This window comes from Nymphalis io, chromosome 20 (genome assembly GCF_905147045.1).
Source record: "Nymphalis io chromosome 20, ilAglIoxx1.1, whole genome shotgun sequence".
Taxonomy (NCBI): domain Eukaryota; kingdom Metazoa; phylum Arthropoda; class Insecta; order Lepidoptera; family Nymphalidae; genus Nymphalis; species Nymphalis io.
The window spans coordinates 9,335,533-9,359,237 of NC_065907.1; the positions used below are offsets into that span (position 1 = coordinate 9,335,533).

The following is a 23,705-nucleotide window of genomic DNA, read 5'->3' on the forward strand; positions in this document are numbered from 1 at the left end:
ATCTACGTGCACATTTCGAAAACAAATATGAAAACAAACCTATCGATATGATTTATAAAATTAAAATTAAAAATTAACTTGTTCGAAATTTAAATCCGAAATAATTAAAAAATATAATTCTTGAGAGCGAATTGCGTTTCCATTTTCGAAATTTCATTTGTTCACTATTAATAAATTTGAATTATTAAATTGCAATTGTTCAAAATATACAAATGAAAATATATAAAAAATGAAATTGATATTTGAAATAGTAATTATTTGGAATTTCCTATAAAAACATTAACACATTAGAATGCGCGCGTCGCCTAGCCGGGTCGATACAGCCATGTCATGGCTGTATGGCGGCCGACGGTCTTTCTTGTTTTACAATTCTAAGACCAAAGCATTGTTGAATTAGATGACGTTTCCGTTATATCAATTTATAGAATATAATAAAGGAATACTAATTTCCTAGTAAGCAATTTAAAGTACCGCCAATAAGAAATGTTAGGCTCTCGTATACGGTCATATTCTTAAGCGCTTGTTAGTAATTTGAAGCTTTTAATCCAAAGCTATTATTAAGCTTTGATGCAGCAATTATGAACATTGAATTTAGAGGTCGATAAGGATAAACAGTGAAATAAGGTTACATATATTCAATAAATCATTGTTTTACTTTTTAGTTTTGAAGCCAAAAAGCGCAGTTGGCATATAGCCAGTGAATACGCATGCAAACGGACACAGACGCCATAAATGTATTCTTATATTATTAAAAGTTTTATTACGAGTATTTTGCATAAGTAAATTGTTTTATCTTATGTAATAGTATTAATATAAAAAAAATACAGCGCAGCGAGTTATCTCATAGAACTTTTTTTATTGATAAGTTGAGGTATACTTACTAATAAAATAAAGTATTTTTTAAGCTTTTATTTTAATGTATAAGTACTATAAATAAATTGTATCCTGGTTGGTAAATAGTAGTTCTAATTTGTGATGTTAATTTTTGAATTTTTAAGTTAACAAATTATATTTGCATGCTTTACAGCAGAATGTACCCGGATATTATATTATACCTATAATACCACAATATATTTATTAAACCAACATTCAGATCATATAAAGATATTATTATTATTAAATCGCCTGAAGCTCGTGATAAATAAAATGAATTTGATTAAGAAAAAAATTGGAGAAAATACTGAACTCAAACCTATTGATGCTGAGCCAATAAGAGAAAACTAAAAAAAAAAATACAACAGAAATCAACTAGAAAAAAAAAAATTATAGGGCTCATGTGCATATTGTCTCTACCGAAATCTTCTGTATTTGTTTCGATGCAAAGCAAAACAGTTAATTATAATACCACGTTTGATACAATGGGCTCCGCATAAGGCTTTGTTGGGCGCTGTGAAATTGGAACATAGCACTCGCTTTTATTGTCTACTCCGCTATTGGGACAGGCTGAGAAGAGTGACCTTGAATTTTCTTACATGTAGAAAGAGACGGACAATTTTTAGTGTTCCGCTGGGAGTATTCAAAGACATTAATATTATATTACGTAACATTGTGAGAAAAGAAGCATATGCACAGGACACGTGAATTTAGAAAGATCTGGTTGAAATATTTACAGGTTTTCGAGTGATTTCTATTCCGCGATGAAGGAACGAACGACAAGATTTATAGCTAGTTTTGAAGAAATTCTGTGAATTTCAAAACATATTTTAATAGTGAGTGAAAAATTCTGATAAATTTAAAAAAGGAAGCGCGTTGCTATTTTTTTATCCTTTTTTATAGGTTTTAGGACGTTACGCCAGACTCGCAGCTTTAAATGAAAGTAATAACTTAATGTGAATAAAACCGGAACGCTTACTAATATTATAAATTGTTTGTTTGTTATGCTTCCACGTGTTAACTACTGAACCGAACATAATGAAATTGTACATACACGTTGATGATGACGTAGTATAACCTCTCACCTGCGGAAAATATATATATATAGATGAAGTAAATCTGTAAATTCCTCATCTGCTTTAAAAGGAGAAATTGGATACATGATATATTTTTATCCAACATAAACAGATTTCCACACTATACTTTCCATTAACGCCAAGTATGAATTAAATAATAAACAGATTAGACGAACTAAAATTTCATGTCACTCCGTATCCGTTTAATTTGCTTAACCATTATTATTATTAAAGTTAACAATTAAGTTTGACTTTGACATAGTTATTTGGCTTTATGTTAATATTTATCTTTTAATGTATATATTCAAATTTATATTATAATGCAATAGTTTATATTTATATGAAAGTTTAGTTATATATTTTGTTATTTAAGTTAAAAAAGTGTTTTTGTATTGTTTTTCGTAATTAGAATTTTGTTCTTATTTTTTGATTGTTTATATATAAGTCTATAATTGATATATATTTTGTTAAAATATTTTATACATGCGATAACAAATGTTTTTTTCTGAATATATAAGGTTGGCTTGATTTGATAAATAAATAAATAAACATCATACTTCTTCGGTTCCGATTCAGTTACGATTGAAAGTCGGAGCTGAATCGAATCTAGAACCTTAATGAAGTTTATACATTAGGGGAATTGACTTTGTATGCTCACGTTTGATTGACCGGAATCTTCGATTGAAATTCGCGAATTCTTACTACTGGACCAAGTCGCTTCATGTTAGTATGTGTCGGTTAAATCTTGCAAGTGGTCTTCTCTAGTTCCATTCAACAGTTGTAGATTAAATTTTTAACATTCTTTTGCTAATAATTAAGTCGAGATGGTCTAGTGGTTAGAACGCGTGAATCTTAACCGATGATCTTGGGTTCAAGCCCGGCAAGCACCACTGAATTTTCATGTGCTTAAATTGTGTTTACAATTCATCTCGTGCTTGACGGTGAAGGAAAACACCGTGAGGAAACCTGCATGTGTCTGATTTGAATTCTACCAACCCGCATTGGAGCAGCGTGGTGGAATAAGCTCCAAACCTTCTCCTCAAAAGGGAGAGGAGGCCTTAGCCCAGCAGTGGGACATTAACAGGCTGTTACTGTTGCTAATGGTAACAATGCAACTTACAATAAAAGTTTTCCCTATAAACATCGGTTAGGGGTGAATCGTAAACAATATTGTTTCTTCCTCTCTATCATATGTCAAAACAATGTCAGAAAGAGACAAATCAATTTTAACTATACATACGCTTAACAATGTTTTAGTAAGGCCGTAAATGTTGTGAGTTATTTTTGAATTTATATTATTATTATTTGTATATATACAAACAATTTTTTTAGTTAATGCTACTCATAATGTTATATCTTAGTAAATAAGCTTACCAGTTTGTAATCTATGTATCAAGTTATGTTTATATATATTATTATATATTTGTGTTTAAATAAATAAACTTATTACCTTTTATATATATTGGGTATTATCCGTAGCCTATTAATGTATATTCGTTTTAATATTAAAAAAGCCTTTGAGGAAGCTTTTAATTCTGATAATATATTCTCAAGGGAATCTTGAATTGGGTGTTCACATATTAATTACTCCGTATTCGACGCTCGCAGTCATAATTCTAATTGCGGTATGCGAACGTAAAAGTGGCGCCATTTTTGTTAAATACATTTCACACTCCCCTCACGATGAGTGTCAAACCGTATTCAGTCTGAATAGACCTTACTTAATTAAACTTATGAGTTTGAATGAACCTAGTAGTGATGCTGCGCCAATTAAACTGCGAAAGAATGGCACATGTGTAAATGAATCCTTCGTCCATATTTATTCATTTCTTTAATTAAATTTAGCAGATATTTTTAACAATGGCAATAAATAAATTTTATTAATGTTATAAAAATATTTAATAAATAAGGCATATTAATCATCGTAAGAATATATAAATGATAAAAAATTAGAATGGAGTTAGTATTTGTTGATTTTCAAGCATGATTGTATACGTTTTATTATGTAATATATGTTATTTAACTCAGTCTGACTGTTACGCTTTCACGCCTATGGTGTCTAAACTCCTGATCATCAAAATAGTTGAAATTTGTTAAGACGCTACCTTAAAATTGAAAGAAGCACGAATGGTATTTTATTAAAAGCACCCCCCCCCCCCCTAATGTGCGGGAGAACTCGCGGGTGAAAACAACTTAGACTATATATGAACACTTTAGTAGAAACAAATTATAGCTCAGGTGCTAATACAATGAGAGAACGATTTTATCAAGAATATTACCGAGTAAGAAGGATTGGAAGGACTGATGAGAAAATTAGTTTTGTTCATGGATGATGGTCACCACTATTTAAAGACACTGACATTTATAAAGTTCAATAGACCGTAGATCTATATCAAAGATTACATTCTTAGTTTAACGTTTTAAGATTAGAATGTATTAATTGTACTCTCGCATATAATGTAAGTTTTAATTTAAAATATAGTATTAAGTGACATTAAACATGACAATCATCAATTTTTTTAGTAATGTCGTGTCGGTTTGAAGAGTAAATTAGTCAACGTGTAACAGGCACAAAGGGCATCGTCAGTCCCAAGGTTTGGCGAACCATTTATGATCAGATAACCCATTTCCCAGTGCACCTATCTACATGAAATAATTTTAAAAAAATTATGAAATTCTTTTAACATTTTATAATACGTTTTTCTTTAGAGTTATCCGCTGTACTACGATAACATATAAACTCCAAAAGTGAGCTTCATAAATGATGATGACACAGGGGAGCATGTAATGAGAATGTGTAATTACTTCGAATCCTTAATGTATGTTAATTCTGACAACAAATGCTATAAGTAAGTGTAGAGTGAGGTAGAGTTTTCCACTTCACTTGCGTTTGGGGTTATAAGGATATTTGACGCTCCTGTCTTTAAATATGAGTGCAGGTCACGGAAGACTCAAAGATTCCGGCTTTATCATTCGAACGATTTTATTGTTAGTTCTGTCTGTTGGGAAATTCGTAGTAGCTGTTCGGTTTTCGTAAGTTGTGTTATTTACACTGGTGTCTCAAGAAGTACGTAAAGCTGTTGGTACTGCGTCTTTAATCTGGTGATAACGGATTGTCCCATTAGATCGCGCTATCCATCACTGGAGGTAAAGCAAATGATGAAATAATGATTTTAATAATCATTTTATTGCTTACATATAATTAGTTAAAATAAAATTATTGTTATAAGCAAGGGACAAAATCCTTAATATATTTGTACGTAGTCAATAAAAAAATTATAGCTTTAAAGTTTTTTTGGTTTTTTTTTTTACGATTTTTTAGCATACTGACGTATCTATATAGCACAACATCCACGCAAGATGCAATAAAATCAAATAGTTAGTGTAATAATAATAAAAAACTAATTTTATTTTTTGAAAGCCAAAAAATAAACTAAACTAAACAAAACTAATGTAATAAAGTTAATTGAGCCGAGCTTAGCTCGGCTCAATTAACTATTAATTAATGTCAGTAGTTATAAAATAGTATAGTAGTATTATTAATTAATGTCAGTAGTTATAAAATAGTATAGTAGTATTATTAATTAATGTCAGTAGTTATAAAATAGTATAGTAGTATTATTAATTAATGTCAGTAGTTATAAAATAGTATAGTAGTATTATTAATTAATGTCAGTAGTTATAAAATGTATATTTTCGTGATAAATTGCGTTTTTTTTTTAAGAAAAACAAATATTATATATATACATAAATAGGAATTGATCATTAAGTTTTATAAGATATTGTCAGTGTAAAGAATATGTGGGTTCAAATCCAGGCGTGGTGCTTTTTTATTTTTTATTTATGTTGAATATCCCCATGCTCAGCGTTGAAGGAAAACGTCGTGTGAAAACCTACATGTTGTGTCAAATGTAGTTTAGCAATTAATACCCCTATTTACCCAACCTGCATAAGATGAGCGTGGTAGAATTATTACCAAATACCTACAAAGAGAAACCTTAGCCCAGCTGTGGGATCGTTAGTTACTGTAACAAGTTTTTATAAGATCTTTTTTTTATAGAATAGGAAGGCGGACGAGCATATGAGCCACCTGATGGTAAGTGGTAACCAACGCCCATAGACAATGGCGTTGTAAGAAATGTTAACCATCGCTTACATCACCAATGCGCCACCGACCTTGGAAACTAAGATGTTATGTCCCTTGTGCCTGTAATTACACTGACTCACTCACCCTTCAAACCGGACCATAACAATACCAAGTATTGCTGTTTTGTGGTAGAACATCTGATGAGTGGGTGGTATCTACCCAGAGGAGCCTGCACAAAGCTCTACCATCAGTAAATCATTAAGTTACAAGCTTATTCAATTCCATAAGGACACAAGTAAATATATCATTTTTCATTCATAGACTCCCCGACACATTTAGCTCGCCATTGTTACTTATGTCCATTTGCTAATAATATGTGTGTATTGTATTGTAAATATTTATAGAAGAATACATAATACTTAAACACAATGGAGGTCATTTAGGCACTAATGCTTCTATGAAGTACGGAATTTGTGTTATAGTATAAACATTACGTTCATCGATCGATACGTGGCAATAATTTAGAGTGAGAACTAAGAAGGTGACATATTCATAGGATTAGCGGGTAACATAGCGGATATAAATCGTACAATATTACAAAGATTTATTCAGGTGAAAGAGCTTCGTGCAGGATTATCTACGTGGGTAATTATTATGAGAAACGCGTCCTACTACCAAGCAGTATATGATGTCTGTTTTCAAGGTAAATATATATTATGAAAATGTTTAATTTCATAACATAATACAATTATACACGCCCAAGATTTCAAGTAATTAAGTAACAATTATCAAAACACACAAAGTTGCATTAACAAGATAAGAATAATTATATGAATCGTTAATCTTTTCTTTTTTAATTATATAATATATATAATTACAGGCACAATGACATAACATCCTAGTCCCCAAGGTTAGTGGCGCATAGGTGATGTAAGCGATGGTTCACATTTCTTACAATACCAATGTCTATGGGCGTTGGTTACCACTTATCATCAGGTGGCCCATATGCTCGTCCGCCTTCTTATTATACATTAAAAAAAAAAATAACCGTCACCGTAGTAGCTAAATGACATTTTGACAATATTTAATATGCAAGCAAAATTATATTGATGTGTTGCAATCAAAATTAGTGAGAAAGTGTTCACATACAAGGATCATATAAATTTCTACTAATATTTTTCATTAATAAATTATTTATTCCTGAAACGGCCTGATGGCGATCGTTTCAATACCAAGGAGTGCTATCATCTATAGTCGTGTAGGGGTGATGCCACAGTGCTTAAGTGGATTGCCTATTTCGTCAGTCTCTTAATCTGACGTCACGACAAACCAAAATGTACGAAGAGAGTTTAGTCGCCGGACCAACGGCCTTGCATGCTTCCCGAGGGACAGAAATGTTAATACTGCTAACTTTGGATGGTTTTTTATTTTAGACCAAACCGTATTTTAAAGATCAGGACAATACCTCTAGATATGCTGCCTAACTAGTTAGACATAGACCGACGAGACAAACAAACATAATATAGCATATCGTTATAAATACAATTAAAATCCATTTGTATTTATTATCACTCAACGTTGATAGTCTAAACGAAATATATTTAAAAATACGTCCTATTTTAGAATATCCTTAATATTAAAAAAAACGCTAACCGCTCCGCTTGTGTGTAAAACCGCAACGCGCAACATATAAAAGGGTTGAACGACCCGCCATCACACGGAATATTGCGTTTCACTGCATTGCTGTAAATATTCAGGTAAGTTCGTGTAATAATAAAACTGCCTCATGTATATTACTCAAGAATTATATCATTTTATTTATACCTCTATATACACATATATATATATATATATATATATATATATATATATATATATATATATATATATATATATATATATATATATATATATATATATAATTAAATTATTTACTTGTACCACTTCTGAGTTTCTGACTTCGGGACATTGACGTCGTATTATGGGGGTAAAAAGTTTTTTCATTCATGATACAATATATTTTGAATAACGCATTATTTGCTATTCTTTTTTTTATTCCCTGTTAAAAATAATATCTTCTGGAGTTAACCTTTTTGTACATTAATGATTACTAGTACAAAATAAATCAACCAATAATAAATCACCGATTAAAATCAAATTTGATTCTGAAACATTGATTAGGTATGAAATTAATTACAATCTCCACAAGACAGATTTGATTTATTGAAGTATTTGTTTCACTAAGAATTTATTTTAATTAAGATTTAATTATAAATATTTAATGTTATTTCGATAATTTATAATGTTACAGAAAATTATTGTCATCCTAAATTACAGTACAGTAACAGTAACAGCCCACTGCTGGGCTAAGGCTCTCCCTTTTTAAGGAGAAGGTTTGGAGCTTATTCCACCACGCTGCTTCAATGCGGGTTGGTAGTATACACATGTGGCAGAATTTCAATGAAATTAGACACATGTAGGTTTCCTCACGATGTTTTCCTTCACCGTCAAGCAAGAGATGAATTATAAACACAAATTAAGCACATGAAAATTCAGCGGTGGTTGGCCGGGCTTGAACCCACGATCATCGGTTAAGATTCACGCATTCTAACCACTAGGCCATCTCGACTCTTCTATTTCATCCTAAATTATTATTGTTAAATGATTTTGAATTTTTAATAACTTAAATTATTTTAGAGCAACTGACTTTATTAATATTATTTCAATGAGTCGTGTATACATGCTTAGGAATATACGCTTAAAATGGTGTAAAATTGTAATTTTAATATCTGTCGTGATTGTATTATATTTGTGTACAAATTTTAAATTATTTAATCAAATATGTTTAACATTTAAGCCGATACCTCCTTATGTCTTAAGGGGCATTTTATGGATCTGCATTAAACACTGGTCAATAGATATGAAAAAACGAATATTATTCTTGAAGTGAAATATCAATTTCCGCGGTTAGACGGGGGACCGACCTGCATGCCGTGACGACAAACGGCATGACGCTCTCTTATGTCGTCATGCCCATTCTTCACCGCCACCCTCGCCTTGTGTGTGGCGCGTATACGATATACTTAGTTGCTATATATGATTTATTCATTTATAAGCAATGTAAAGTCATTTTTATTATATATAAAATTAAAACAAAATACGCATTACAAATTTATAGAAAAAACACGCCGTCTAAAAGATTGTCCTGTGGCGTTGTACCCAAGACGCTGGCACTATTGCCTCTCTGCACCGCTGGACTTAGCCTTTGGGCTAAATAAGCGCCAGCTCTTGTGTTACCAAAAGTGTGGAATATTGTCCTTATATTGTTATCGTAAATGTATGTAGTTATTTATTTTACTTGGCAGGTACCACCCATTCATCAGATATTATTAATAGGTTAATGTTAATTGTTGCGTTCCGGTTTGAAGGGTTAGTGAGCTAGTGTAGCTACACGACATCTTAATTTCCAAGGTTGGTGACACATTGGCGATATAAGGAATGGTTAATATTACTTACATTGCCAATGTCTTTGGGCGGTGGTGACCACTCACCATCAGATGGCCTATTTATAACATAAAAAATGCAGGTACACTAATACAAACTTAATATAACACAAAGATACAACCAAGGCATCAAACGCACGAGCAATATGATATTTCATAGATAAAAGAATTGGGAAAGAAAACTTTTCACGCAAATGTTGACGTTTAAACTTATTTCAAATTTTAGACTTCCTGAACATTGCGCAATTTCCGCACAGGCGACGAAAGCTTATATAATAGTACAACCCGTTCATTTGTTTATACATTATTCTAAGAAATTATTTTATTATAACTTAATTCATTAATAGGAACATAAATTTGACCTCAAGATGTATCTTACTTCCAACATCGTTTGTTTATTCGGAATTTAATAAGAGCTGTTCGTCAGCCAGGGCTTTATCCTGGGGAGACCGCGAAGCCCAAAAAAGGTAACTGATAAAATTTTGCTAACTTATATAAAATTACTTGAAAATATTATTACTATTATTTATTATTATTATCGATAATTTTTAATTAATAATTCTAGATCATTCCTGTCCCATACTTGGGTAGGCCATTATTATTCCGACAAATTTTACTTCGTTTTTTTTATTTTAGGTTTTTGAAACTTGTCAGTATCATCGCAACTCGTATTTAACTTATTATAGAAATCAAACAATCTTATAAAAAAAAGCTTTATTTGTCGTAACACTTTGTGTTTTGATTTGATGCCAATTTATTGTAACTCGAATACTTAGTATATAAGGAAAAAATTGGAATATTTACATTTATTGTTCGGCGAATAAATTAAATACATTATAGAATGTACATTAAACTCTATTATTTAGACATTTGAATAAATCGTTTTATTTAATATTTTCCACCTTAATAATAAACGTTAGTTATATGTATACACTGTCTTCTTCTTTCGAATGTCGAATCGCAGATGACAGAAAGAGATACAACGAAGTGTCACTATTCACCCGAGAAACAACGTTTATTAGTAAGATCGTTTATGTTAAATTAATATTTAAAACTGTATCAATGGAGGCTAATACAGTAGTATATACATACATAATAAGTGAGTATTATATTTTAAATGTATTTTTTGCATGTAGAACTTAACTATTATAAATAAAATTTGAATAGTTATTACATTCATTACATTACATTCGACGATTAAAAATAATTTAAATAAACAGAATATATGCAAATTACTTTGCGATATTTCGCAAGAAATATACAACTATAGTGGTAAACACACGTTTTGATGCGTTACGTTATTTGCTAATGCGGAATATTTCAAAGTTATTCCGCGTTGCATTTTATTTCTATAAATTACGTGAATTATTTAAGCTATAACAATACAAAATATTAAGCAATGATATGTTAACCTCCATTGAGTTATTTCAACAGAAAATAGACAGCAATTTTTATATACAGTTATATCAGGAATATAATCATTAAAATACAATGACTAAAATAAATTTTGAACATTAATTTAACAAACAAAATTATATCACATATTTTGTATTATTTAATTGATAAAATTTTAAACAAAATTAATTTAATTAAATATTAAATTTTAATACGGAATAAGAAGCGTACCACTCATTCTATATTTAATAATAACAATTAGATTACAATTAATAATTAACTTATCTACAACAAAGCTTATAATTACTGGGTACGTTTGAGACTCAAAAATAATTATTATCTATTTTTTTTTGTTTTTCTCATATAATACATTTAAGCGTTAATATCACACGATTATGGCAGACGACATAATAGCAATTATATGATCGAAATTGTACATTAAGTTTCTATATTAATTCGTGATAATAAATAAGATTTTTATCATCAAAATGTGTTCCTTTTTTATTATGATTAAATTTTAAAAATAATTTATCTTAAAAATTAATTTTTAATATTTTAAGTTTCATTTGATTAAATTTAAATTATTAAATGAATAAAATAAATATTAAAAGGCCCCATGTATGTATAGAACTAACAAATATAATGATTATTATGTCTAACGAGACAGTGTCCACGTAACAACATCTAAAGGAGCACACCTTCATTTCAAATGGCTTATATTTAATTATTAAATATCTGAACAGCAATATATTAACAGACATAGAACATTCAAACATGACATTGATAAAATAAAATCTCATTCAAAAATAAACCCGTAACAATTAACAATAAAAATAAATTTATTTATAATAATATTTCTAAAATAAATAAATTTATTACACATTATTTTGAAAATCTGAACGGCTTATTGTTAATAAGTTGAAATCATTTTTAAGAAAATATGTAATATAAAAAAAAAAAAACAAATTGTAACAAGTATTTATAGTTCACTATAATTTACGTGCGGGTTCTAAATATGTTTGCTGTTATTAACTTAGATTTCTAATCTATAAATTTGCAAATTGCATAGCGGAAAATATATTTTAACTATGCTACGTAGCTATGACGTGAAATACTATAAATATAATTGGTTAACTACAAATATTGCAAATATTAACATGCAAGCTAATTCCTACACAAAAAACATATTACGTGAATACAATATTCTCTGAACATTTGTGGTCTGTTTTAGAAATTCATCAGAATTTTTATTATTTATTTATTACTTAAATGTACATTTCTTTTTTAGTCAACTATTAATAATGTAAAGATTATGTTCGTTAGTCAATGAATATGAATAAAAAGTTTGTAGAGAAAATTGTGTGAACATGTAAATTTTTACAATAAATTCTTAATGTATACAATTATGAAGGCAAAATATAATATAATCTTAACCTACCCGGCCTAGCTCCAATTTAGAACAAAGAGACGCCATTTATTAACTTTTACACATTTTATTACTCGCAAAGCTTCGCTGCTTGATATCTGAGGCTGTGGAATTTTTAATATTTTTTAGAACAATTTTAAAATTAATATCAATAAATAATAATATTGATTTAAATATCGTCGTTAAATTTTCGAATTAATTAAAAGAAATTACAATTTGTCAATATATTTATTAATTTTAATCGAAAAATAATTTATAAAGCTATGTTTGGCTTTGCGCATTTACGCAGCGGTGTTGAATTATTATAAAAAAAGTATAGTTGTATTTTTGAAAAAAGAATTGGCTTGACATTGGCTTAACCAATTTGTAATGTTTCAAATTATAGTTGCGTATAGCCTTCAGAACGGGGAGAGGCACGTCGGCGCGCTATGGTGGTCGCTCGGCGTCAGAACACGTCATCACTTGGATCTTCATCTAATTCACACAGGAGTTTGCTACTGTAAATGAAAATACAATATTTTACGTTACAATTTACTTTATTTTTTTTTAATTATAAAATGCTATAATAAAAAAGAGTGTATGCATATTTTATACTATGGTACGTTTAAGTGATCGGTAAGATTTTATTTAATAGTTTACTGTGAACTGGTGGTAGAGTTTTGTGCAAGCTCGTCTGGGTAGCTACCATCCACTCATCAAATATTCTACCGCAAAACAGCAGTACTTGGCATTGTTGTGTTCCGGTTTGAAGGGTGAGTGAGCCAGTGTAATTACAGGCACAAGGACATAACATCTTAGTTCCCATGGTTGGCGACGCATTGGTGATGTAAGCGATGGTTAACATTTCTTACAATGCCAATGTCTAAGGGCGTTGGTGACCACTTACCATCAGGTGGCAAATATGCTCGTCCGCCTTCCTTTACTATAAAAAAAAAAAACTGAACATAATTATCAATGTGAATATTGCTAAGCGATGAAGGAAAACCATTATTAAATGAAATCGTGGCTCAATATTGAAGTGTATTCTAAATTTGAACGTTACACACTGCTTATATTGTTCGACATAAAACGTACTTGCGAGAAATCAATAGATCCAAAATAACATTACGAAGTGCCGTCATCAAAATTGCTATTCTGCAAGTCCATTTTATTTAAAAATCAATCTAAAACAAAGAGCCGAAACGCACTGGTTAAAACAGGTGAATCTTACAATGATTGTGGGTTCAAACATAGACTTTATGTGCTTAATTTGTGCTTCTAATTAATTTCTTACTTGATGAAAAAAAAACATTGTGAAGAAATCTGCGTATAACGAATCAGCCCGCATTAGGTCAGTCTGGTGGAATTGGGCTTGGTGGAATTGGAGTCTGGGCTTTCCTCCGCAGAGGAAAATTTACAGACTGTTACTTGTTAAAAAAATTATTCTAAAATTAAATAAAAATATATATTCTAAGTTTTAGGGAGACTTTTAAAGTTTATTAATATGTTTTAGAAAATAATATTTACTTACTCTTCCTTACTCGCAAAGGATTCAGCGTGCACTCGCCTATTACAAGCCCTATCGCAGCAGTGACAGTGCCAGTATGCGAGGACACTTAAACTGAAGATGAAGACAGTGGTCGGCAGCACCAGTGCCAAGATTAAACCACGAATAGTTGAATCCCAGGAATACCTCGCTACCACCAATTCTGGTCGAGTCATGCTGTAGTAGCATGGGAAGACCTTTGGCGCCTTTTTCCCAGCATAATCACTCGCAAACTCCGTGCAGTTAACTCTCGGCGGATAACCGCAACCTTCAGGGTTGATCAGGAACTTTAAGTCCGTCGCATCCCATTCTTTTGGTACTGGGATGTTTTCTTCGAACGGCCGTCTCGCCAGATTGACGCGTATTTTGTGACATTTCGTGTGAGTGCTAGTACAGCCTTCCCGACAGGACGCCCAAGTGCAATTAGTCAAAGTCTCGGCGTAGATATGTTTCGACACCGCACAGATGCCAGCTTCCGGAGCGAACTCCGCTAATATCGTTTGTATCGCTGGTTCGACAACAAACGGTATTAAAAATAGAAATGCGAAGACAGCGAGTATAGCAGAAGTGCCAAGGCAGAGCGATGTGTAAAATTTAAATCGCTCGAAGAAATGTGTAAGCAGCTCCTCCCTTGTCGGCTCTAGAGGTTTGAATTCTGGGCTTTCAGGTTCTGCAGATGCGCCCATAGGTAGCGTTGATCTTTCAGAGGTCGCTGGTGAAAGACTTGTCCGCGATCTGCTCATAGTCGACATTTAGGGAGATTATTGTTAACAGCACAGCAAGCAATTAATTAGTCGTCTCTTAATGAACTAGCCGGGCCCTCGCAGAGGAGGGGAACGCCTGGAACAGGTAAATATTTACAATTAGTTGAGTTTTATTAACATAGAAACATAATATAGAAAAAAAGTTATTTTTTTAATAACTAATTTAGTTAATTAAAATAATCAGTGTTTTTTTTTTAATTTTTTTTAAGCTAATACGACTCCAAAATCAAATTGACAACTTTAGTGTTATCAACACGCGTCGGTACTGAAAATTTATGTAGCTACTTTGAAGTGTCACCAAAAATTAGTTACATTACTTAATAGAAATTCCAATGCCAATTAATTCGGTTAAAACCACTTTATCGATAAAACCATTAACATTCGAACCACACCAGTCGATTCGATGTTCGTGTTTCAAATAAATATAGTAGTCGGGTGTACAACTCAACAAACATTTCTTTGGTTGCGCAATATTCGTGTCAAGGCCGACATTAAACTACCCCTACTTTTAATTAAAGAAAAAGTACTTGAACATGCACAATTAACAAATTTAATTTGTATAATCTTTGTATATAATTCTATGTATATTATGAAAGATGATAATAATTGTAAATATATATAAAACGTGAACTTTGATGTTAATAGTTTTAGTATCTAAACTAATGCTAAATGCTAAAGTAATTCTTAAAACCGATCGTAATTAAATACAAAGCGTGGAGAAACTGGTGAAGTTCTATGCTCTGTTGGCACAACTAAAAGCCATTATGCTAAATATTCAATTTTACTTTATTATACAAAGGGGCGAATTAAGCTTATTTCCTTTGAAATGCACTGCGCTATAGCTGTGGAATTTATAATCACACGCGATACTTAGTAATATTAAATTATTAGAATATTTTAATATAGGCTTTATATACTATTCCTTATACGAAATGATTCAGTAAATATCTCACGTGACTGATCTCAGAGGGGAGATACAGGATCGTTTGGTGACATTTGCATCTCCGCTTGTCCACTAGAGCATCCCTTAAATCTCATTTTCGCGTCATCACCCACTACAACTGTTGTCTGGCACAGCATCAATGTAATACACGACACAACCACCAGAACTGTTGGAAGAAGTAAAGCAACGATAAATTGTCGGTACGTCGCATCTAAATCGAATCGTGCAACCACCGTGTCTGGGTTGTTTTCTGTATAAAAACAAGGGAATCTCGCTTTCGCATTATGATCTGTGCCATCGCGACCGTAAGTCTTCAAAAATTCCTTGCACTCGTCAGCGAGAGTGTTAACGCAACCTTCTAAATTTATCATCAAACGACTATCGTTTGCCAACGTTAATTCTACTTCCGACGGTGCTATGTAACGGTTAGGTAATGCTCTCATGGTGTATAAATATTGCAAGTAGGTGAAATTCGTCAAATCGGCTATTTCCGCTCTTGGCAGCAGTGCTGCGTTAATGCAATCTACCGCAACAACACCTGATGAACCGTTATGGACCGCGTGACAGGACAACATGAGCACTTCTTCACCCGAATCAGTCCACACTATAGTACCATTCTCCTCTTGAGCAAGTTTCGCACATCTTGCGAGAAACACTCTATCTCCACTTAGTACTATCACATTCTTGTTGCGAGTAGGAATGTCTACGCAGCGACGGTCACAATTGTAAGGTGTTCTTATTTTTCTACAAGTTCCTCTACTACATGAAAACAATCCATGGACGTCTATACAAGTTATCTTGCCTCGTCTACCAGAACATTTTAATGGTGGATCCGTTTCTCTGAAGGCGCATTCGAACGCGTCTGTTATATTTATACATTTTCCTTCAGTACAGTTGAAAGTCCCGGTTAGATTTCTACATTCGTCGCGTATACAGTGGTACTTTTTAGCGTTTTCTTGGTCTATACCATAGCATGTTTTGTTCGCAGCACTGCCACATTCAGAAAGGAGTAACGACGAGCCATTCTTTCTAACGTTGACGTAAATCTGAATGCAGGCTCCGGAGGTCTTGCTCAAGCACCATTCACCACACGAACCCCAGTCACAGTTTTCTTTGTTCACAGCTCTAGTCGTTGTACACATAATTGGTGTTGGGTCGATGCCTGAAGCGATCGCGCGGGTGTATGGCATGTATATCGCTACGGTGAGATACACAATGGCGACACAACTTAAGACAGCTGTCATTTGACAAACACATATAGTCCCACATATTTTTTGGTCTTGTGGTGGTATTATTAAATCCTCAACAGGGGTAGGCTTCGGCATGGCGGAGACCAGCTACCACTCACGACCCAACACCACTGACAGGCAGGATTTTAGCGCGCATGCGCGGTGACACGATCGATTGAGCGCAGTGCAGGCAACCCCAAGTGCGCTATTTTTTTAATTGATGTCAATGTCCTATTTTATAACTATTTGTTATAAATAATGTATTTACGTAATTTTAATGACACTCAAAAACAGAAATTCGTATAATAAACTGAAATAAAGAAAAAAAAAACTTTTTTTAAGTACTATAGTAGCGTAGTATTTTCTATAAATCCAATAGAATATATTTTACCAAATTAGATTTAATTATCTTTTTGTCACCATTTTCCAAATTCAACATAAATAAAAAAAAAAAAACAATTATAAAATACAAATCTGCTAACAATTTTTTTCCAACAAATATCACCATTAAAAGTCATAGAAAATATCAACTATTTGAATATCAATAAAATTGATTGCTTATGTATTATTATTACTAAAAATAGCACAAATAAACGTTTAATATTTTACAATACTAAAGCGACTTACCCTTGATGATCGAAGCTAAAATTCTCAGCTATATTTAACCTAATCACAGTTAAAACACAAGGCGAAATCCGTGAAGTAATTATTGTAACAGCACTTTTATTTATATAATATTTACAAGTTTATTTTTTATTATTAAATCCGCATTCTGTATTCTCGTGTGTTTTGCTTGTGTATGATCTGAAGTCAGCCGATGTTGCGAACTGCGCAATGCGGAGTTTTTGTACCAATCTGAAGTTAGTTTCAAGGTCACACGCGTTGAAGTTTTGGAAACATTACTGTTATCATTTCAACTTCTTGGTTTAATTTTTCTACAACAAATGGTATTTATTTGTAAATATGATTTTATTAAATTAGAAATAAAGTTAAAACAAGTTATTTCATCGTGTGTAACTTTAAAATTCTCTTCAAATAAATATTTTTAAAATCATTTTATAAATAATAGACGACGTAATTTTATTATTTAGTTAATAGTTTATATATAATAAGTTCATAAAGATTTTCTTCAAATAAATATTGAAAAGCTTACATTGACATTGTCTAATGTAAACAGATAAAAATCCTAATGTAATAATTAAACAATGATAATTAAGATAATTAAAAAATAAAAACATCGCTATTTTTATTTATAATAAATAACACAATTTTTTATTTATCAAGAAATCATTGCACGGTGATAATATTATGACGACAATTAATACAAATAAGAAAATAGTATCTTAAAATCAAATTTATTATTTGTAAATAAAAACAATTTAAAATGAATAAAAATATATTCTTACTTACATTGACACTTGTAACATAAGGATGCATTTTCAAAAATTACACAAACCACATTGCGTTCACATCGCACGTGCTTTCGGTATATCTCTGTGTTTACCGTCTGTCCGTTGAGAACATTTCGCATGCGCGTAAAAGTGCCAAAATTCTTTAATATTTATTTTGGTTTGCAGCATTTTCATCGACCTCAAAGTGCAAGTACTATATAATTACCTTCTATTTTATTTTGATAAATAAAAATATATTTCATTCGACGCATTCATTATTTTTAAAATGATAACGAACGTGTTCTTTTTTTTAAATTAAGTAACACAGATGACGTCACTTGGAAGTCGAGTCGTAATAAATAGTCCTTAAGTAATTCAGCAGCAGTACCATAACTTTTGAGTATGAATTACCTTAACGTGTTTTATTGACAAAGTGTGATAAGAAGGAAGTATTGTCTGGTTAAATTCCTACATATCCAGTTTCAAATGTACAGTTTTCTCGGTTTTATAGAATAAAATTACACGGCGGTCGACAACGGTCACCAATTGACTTGTTAACAGAAATTACCTTTTATCACTAAACTGACATCTGAGATTACCACGAGCCGAGAAAAGCGGAATCGTGTCATGAGGATTTTTAATAATATATTAAATATTCGTGATTCCATTTAATTCAATAACGCAACATGTCTTTTTATGAGCTAAGTTAATAAAAAATCTTTTTATTCTGTTGTTTTCGACATTGAATGAAGGCTAGGTTAAGTAAGTAGCTTAAAACTGAGAAAATGTTAATTGTTTATTTGTTATTTAATTATTTTACCATTCTATATTTCTGATATTATTTATTTTACATTTATGTGTGTTGTTTATTTTATTTGAACGTTATTGTTTAATAGTGTACCGCTTTTGTGTATTTCTGATTAGCCTAAAGTTTGGTAGAGAATTCATTGCGCCATTTAGTACGACTTTCGTACCGACTTCAAATAATTGGTCAACAAAGACTCCATAAAAAATATAGAATTAGTTGGTTTTGAAGTTACACTCATCTGGAATAATCAGTTGGATTGGAAAAACGTTTTTGTATTAGATAAACCGATTGTTTCGGAAGATTACAGGCTATTTACCATCACGCTACGCTACACGGGAAGCAGGAACGGTTGGTCTAGATGCATATTATATTCCATACCAGGAGAACTCATAGTAAAATTTGACAAACAAAGCATGATTACGACGTGGGTGTTTATTACGATGCAGGAATTAACAGGGATAGATAACAGGAAATTAAATGAGCTTGTTATGTCTCACCGTGGCTCTGTATCAAGATCGTTTTAATTTAAGGCTTAACCAAGTGAATTTCATTGATTATAATTCTTATTTATATATTAATTAGATCACCAAAAAATAATAAACATATACATGATAGCACACATTTGATGAAATAAAGAAAGAAATGGTACCACAATTACAGGTGATAATTATATTAACAATGAGGCAATATACATAATATAGCACAAAAGGAAATCCAAATTAAAGACAAACAAAAATTTAAAAAAGTAAAATAAAAATAATATTAAAGTAAAAAAAATCCTTGTAATATTATTAGGAAAATATAATCTGACAGCATTCAATGTCATAGAGCAATTGTGTTTGTAATACACTCTGAACTGTTGTGTGCCTTCTGTTAACAAATTTCAAAAATATAAAGCTTCTTTGATCGGTCCGACCCGGTATTTAAAAAAAAGAGCCTCGGGTTCTGCGGTCTTATAATAAAGTATTATAGGGAAGCTATCGTTAGCCAGTAGACTTGAAAACATGGGAACTATATGTTATAAGTTCTTGGGCCTGTAATATAATGGTTAATTGACTTTTCTTTTGTATAGTGGCTCCACGGACATGTCAAGCTCTCGGTCAGAGTATATATTATATATATATATATATATACAGTATTCTATCTTCATATAAACGGTCGGACCACGAGTTATACGCGTGTCTCGAGTTCGGTACACACTCGGTACACAACAGGTCGTGATTGCGCCGCAGTGAAAAACGAACGGTGTGATGTTTTTATAAGCAGTAATCGTGCGGTTTTTTTATATTTACAAATTTTGGTGGATTTTTTATTTAATCCTATTTTATTCTTTTTTTTTTATAGAATAGGAAGGCGGACGAGGTTATGGGCCACCTGATGGTAAGTGGTCACCAAATGCCCTTAGACATTGGCACTGTAAGAAATGTTGACCATCGCTTACATTGTCAATGCGCCACCAACCTTGGGACCTAAGATTTTATGTACCTTGTGCCTGTAATTACACTGGCTCACTCACCCTTTCACATAAACCGCAATACAACAATACCAAGTACTGCTGTTTTGCGGTAGAATATCTGATAAGTGGGTGGTACCTACCCAGACGAGCTTGCACAAAGCTCTACTACCAGTTATCATATCTAGAAAGAAAAAGTAGGTATATGAAATTAAAATACTATAGGCGCGCAGCCCTATCGCGTGTTTACATACCGGGTGGCTGTAAGTACTTATTATTCAAGGCCAGGGAAGAGTTACAATGCCGTATATATTACCGTGAATCGGTGTACCTTTTCTGCTATTTAGATTCTTTTTAATATGCCTGTGTGTTGTTTGTTTCGAGGCGACATCACAATTAAAATATTAGGACTTAGATAGTCTTAAGCGCCATCTAGTTCATTTTGGTGGAGTCAACAAGGATATTTTCGTAATAAGCATCTGATTTTCGCAATTTTAAAAACGCGAAAAGAATATTTACAGTATTACTACCTGAATTTATTTTTCATATTATTTTTATCGTAGTAGTTTTTTTTATCATAAAAGTTTTTTTTTTAATATTTCATTCGATAGCGCGCGCCATCTGTGTCGAATTGTCAAATTGTTTCAAATAGCTTTGAGTGTGTTTCTTTTATGTATCAATTACGTTTTTGCTACAGCTCGCTAGCATTAAATTTATTTCGTTATCAAATAGCGTTATTATTATAAGAATTCAAGATTATTTATAGTAATGTCATACAGGTATTAAAATGTTTTCGTTCACAATTCGACCAAAAACCCTGAAACTAATTTTACATTCATAGACTGTTAAAATCATATACTCACGCTTTGGCTACGCCGTAGTCGGGTGAAAATGATGTATGTTCGTAAAAACATAAAAAAAATCTATAAATAAATAAAAAAAGAAATAAGCTTCTATTTCTAACATGTTTTATCTGACTACTTCACACCGTGTAGTATTTTACACCATTTTTATTTTTTGGTACAATATATACGCTTTTATAAAAGGGGGATCCGATCCCCCTAAACGTTTAAAAATATATTAGGAAGAAATGAGTATTTATATTGTTATATACCTTAGGAATAAAACGATCGCTTTCTGGCAAATTAAACACGCTGTTAGCTTTATTGTGAGCATTGAAGGTGAACATCAATATTATGGAAAACATCGAAATTATTCAAACAAAGCAGCGAGCAAGAGCTAATAATACATATAAATATATATGTGTTATTGAAACTGATTAACCTCTTTCATATTGTGCCCAACACGGCACTTTATTATTTTATCTTAATTTCTCCCTAAATGCCCTGGGCAACCGAGCAATGAGAGTAAGAGACGAAGCGTACGACCAATTCCTGTGGAGTACCGCCGACACTTCTATTCTCTTATATATTATAAAATTATTCTCAGTAACAGCCCTGAGTCCGAATCATGGAAATGTGTACACTTACGTGCCTTGAAATGCACGTAAAGCCCTTGGTCCTGCGCCTGAACCCTTTCCGACCGTGTCGGATTTGCTCTCCCGTCGTATTATAAAAGTGAAGGAATGGAGAGGACATTAACACCTCAATCGTCACTATACCAGTTACAAGTGAAGTTAAGCTGCTTCTTCTTTATAATGAACTAGAACTTTAGAATTAAGAAGAACTGCTTAAAAAGTATCTACTCTTATTTACCAATAAATAACCTATTTATGCTATTGAATACATGTATTGGTGGTAAGGCTTTGTGCAAGCTCGCCTGGGTAGCTACCACCCACTCATTAAATATTCTACCGCAAACCGTACTTGCTATTGTTGTGTACCGGTTTGAGGGTGAGTGAGCCAGTACAATTACAGGCACAAGGGACATAACATCTTAGTTCCCAAGGTTGGTGGCGCATTGGCGATGTAAACGATGGTTAACATTTCTTACAATGCCAATGTCTATGAGCGTTGGTGAACACTTACCATCAGGTGTCCCATATGCTCGTCCGCCTATCTATACTATAAAAAAAATCTCCATGAAAGTAAATAATTCAATTTGCTAATATTAATATGAATCAGGTCATATCGTATCATCGTTTGGGCTAGGTTAGAGGCCACAAGGGTCAACGAACAACAATAAATCAATGAGGGAGCTGAGATGCGGACAGTTATTGTGTTACCTTGTTATAGTGATTGTCGGCAATTTATCATTTGATGCTATCGTCGGTTTACACGGTATGGTTTGTATCCATTGATATATAAATAAATACGATAAATGAGCCGAAAATATTTTAAAGTGCTATAAGGCTTTGTGTAAGACCTTCTCATCGTATCGCCAAACAGCAATAATTAGAATGAATGAGTGAAACAGTAATTATAGGCACAAGAGTTATAACATTGTAGTTCCCAAGGTTGGTGGCTGATTGGTTTTGTAATGGCTAAAACTTCTTACAAGGTCAATGTCAGTGAGCATTGGTGACCAATTCCCATTAGGTGGCCCATTTGCCAGTCGCCTTACAATTTTATAAAAGAAATAGTACCTTTCTATAACACAATATCTATTTGCAAATCCGTCAACATATTATTTATTTTAACAAAACAATGGCTGGAAAGTTACCAATTTGCCTATTAAAGAGTAGATATAGATCTTATTCCACTTTGCTGCACCATTGCTTTTGACGCGTGCAGATTTCCTCGCGATGTTTTCCTTTTGTCCAGCATGATATGAATCAAAATCAAAAATATACGTTACAGTATTCTCTTATAATATATGTAGGCACATTTTACGAGATAATATAAATTTAAAGCACAACCATAACCAGGAAACCCCAATATCAGGGTATAAATCGAGGAACTCGAGATCTGTAGCCTATATTTAGCCATACATATTTAAACCAACGAGGCAGTCAAGCAACTTAGGCACTTGAAAATTCAGTGGTTTAAGCGCATGTTCTTGCAATAACATCCTCAAATTCTATCTACGAAGTCAACTCAGTTCTTAATACCTTAAAAAATATTGTAAATAAATATTTGAGCTTAGACGTGTAATTAGCGCAACGTGACAATATGAAAAATATGAACAAGAATCAGTGTGCAAGATCAAACTATATTATTGCGAATGTTCATTTAACTTTCCTTTTCGTTAATAAATGGCGCTAATTGTCTTTCAATCGAGCTATAGTTATTTATTTCTGTAAGAACTTAAGGGCTTGGCCTATTTAATATGT

General features: G+C 32.1%; 2 protein-coding genes across 2 annotated transcripts; both read right to left on the reverse strand.

The window, feature by feature from the left end:
* Positions 1 to 10,264: 10,264 nt before the first annotated feature.
* LOC126776397 (protein tipE) lies at positions 10,265 to 14,637 on the reverse strand. Its single transcript, XM_050498892.1, has 2 exons — positions 13,871 to 14,637; positions 10,265 to 12,857 (listed from the first exon to the last, which is right to left on the reverse strand). Exons 1-2 carry the CDS (start codon positions 14,635 to 14,637, stop codon positions 12,806 to 12,808), a joined length of 819 nt encoding a protein of 272 aa, XP_050354849.1. The 3' UTR covers positions 10,265 to 12,805.
* A 975-nt stretch (positions 14,638 to 15,612) lies between these two features.
* Positions 15,613 to 17,087, reverse strand: LOC126776360 (uncharacterized). Its single transcript, XM_050498824.1, has one exon. The coding sequence runs from the start codon at positions 16,915 to 16,917 to the stop codon at positions 15,613 to 15,615; it is 1,305 nt and encodes a 434-aa protein (XP_050354781.1). The 5' UTR covers positions 16,918 to 17,087.
* Between the last annotated feature and the right edge of the window lie 6,618 nt (positions 17,088 to 23,705).

What these genes read in the sequence shown, in the direction of transcription:
- LOC126776397 (XM_050498892.1), bottom strand. Translation starts at nt 14,637, where the DNA reads ATGTCGACTATGAGCAGATCGCGGACAAGTCTTTCACCAGCGACCTCT. An exon ending in TCCTTTGCGAGTAAGGAAGA is followed by an intron (nt 12,858 to 13,870) that starts GTAAGTAAATAT and finishes TTTCATTTACAG; the next exon opens with TAGCAAACTCCTGTGTGAAT.
- LOC126776360 (XM_050498824.1), bottom strand. Translation starts at nt 16,917, where the DNA reads ATGCCGAAGCCTACCCCTGTTGAGGATTTAATAATACCACCACAAGAC.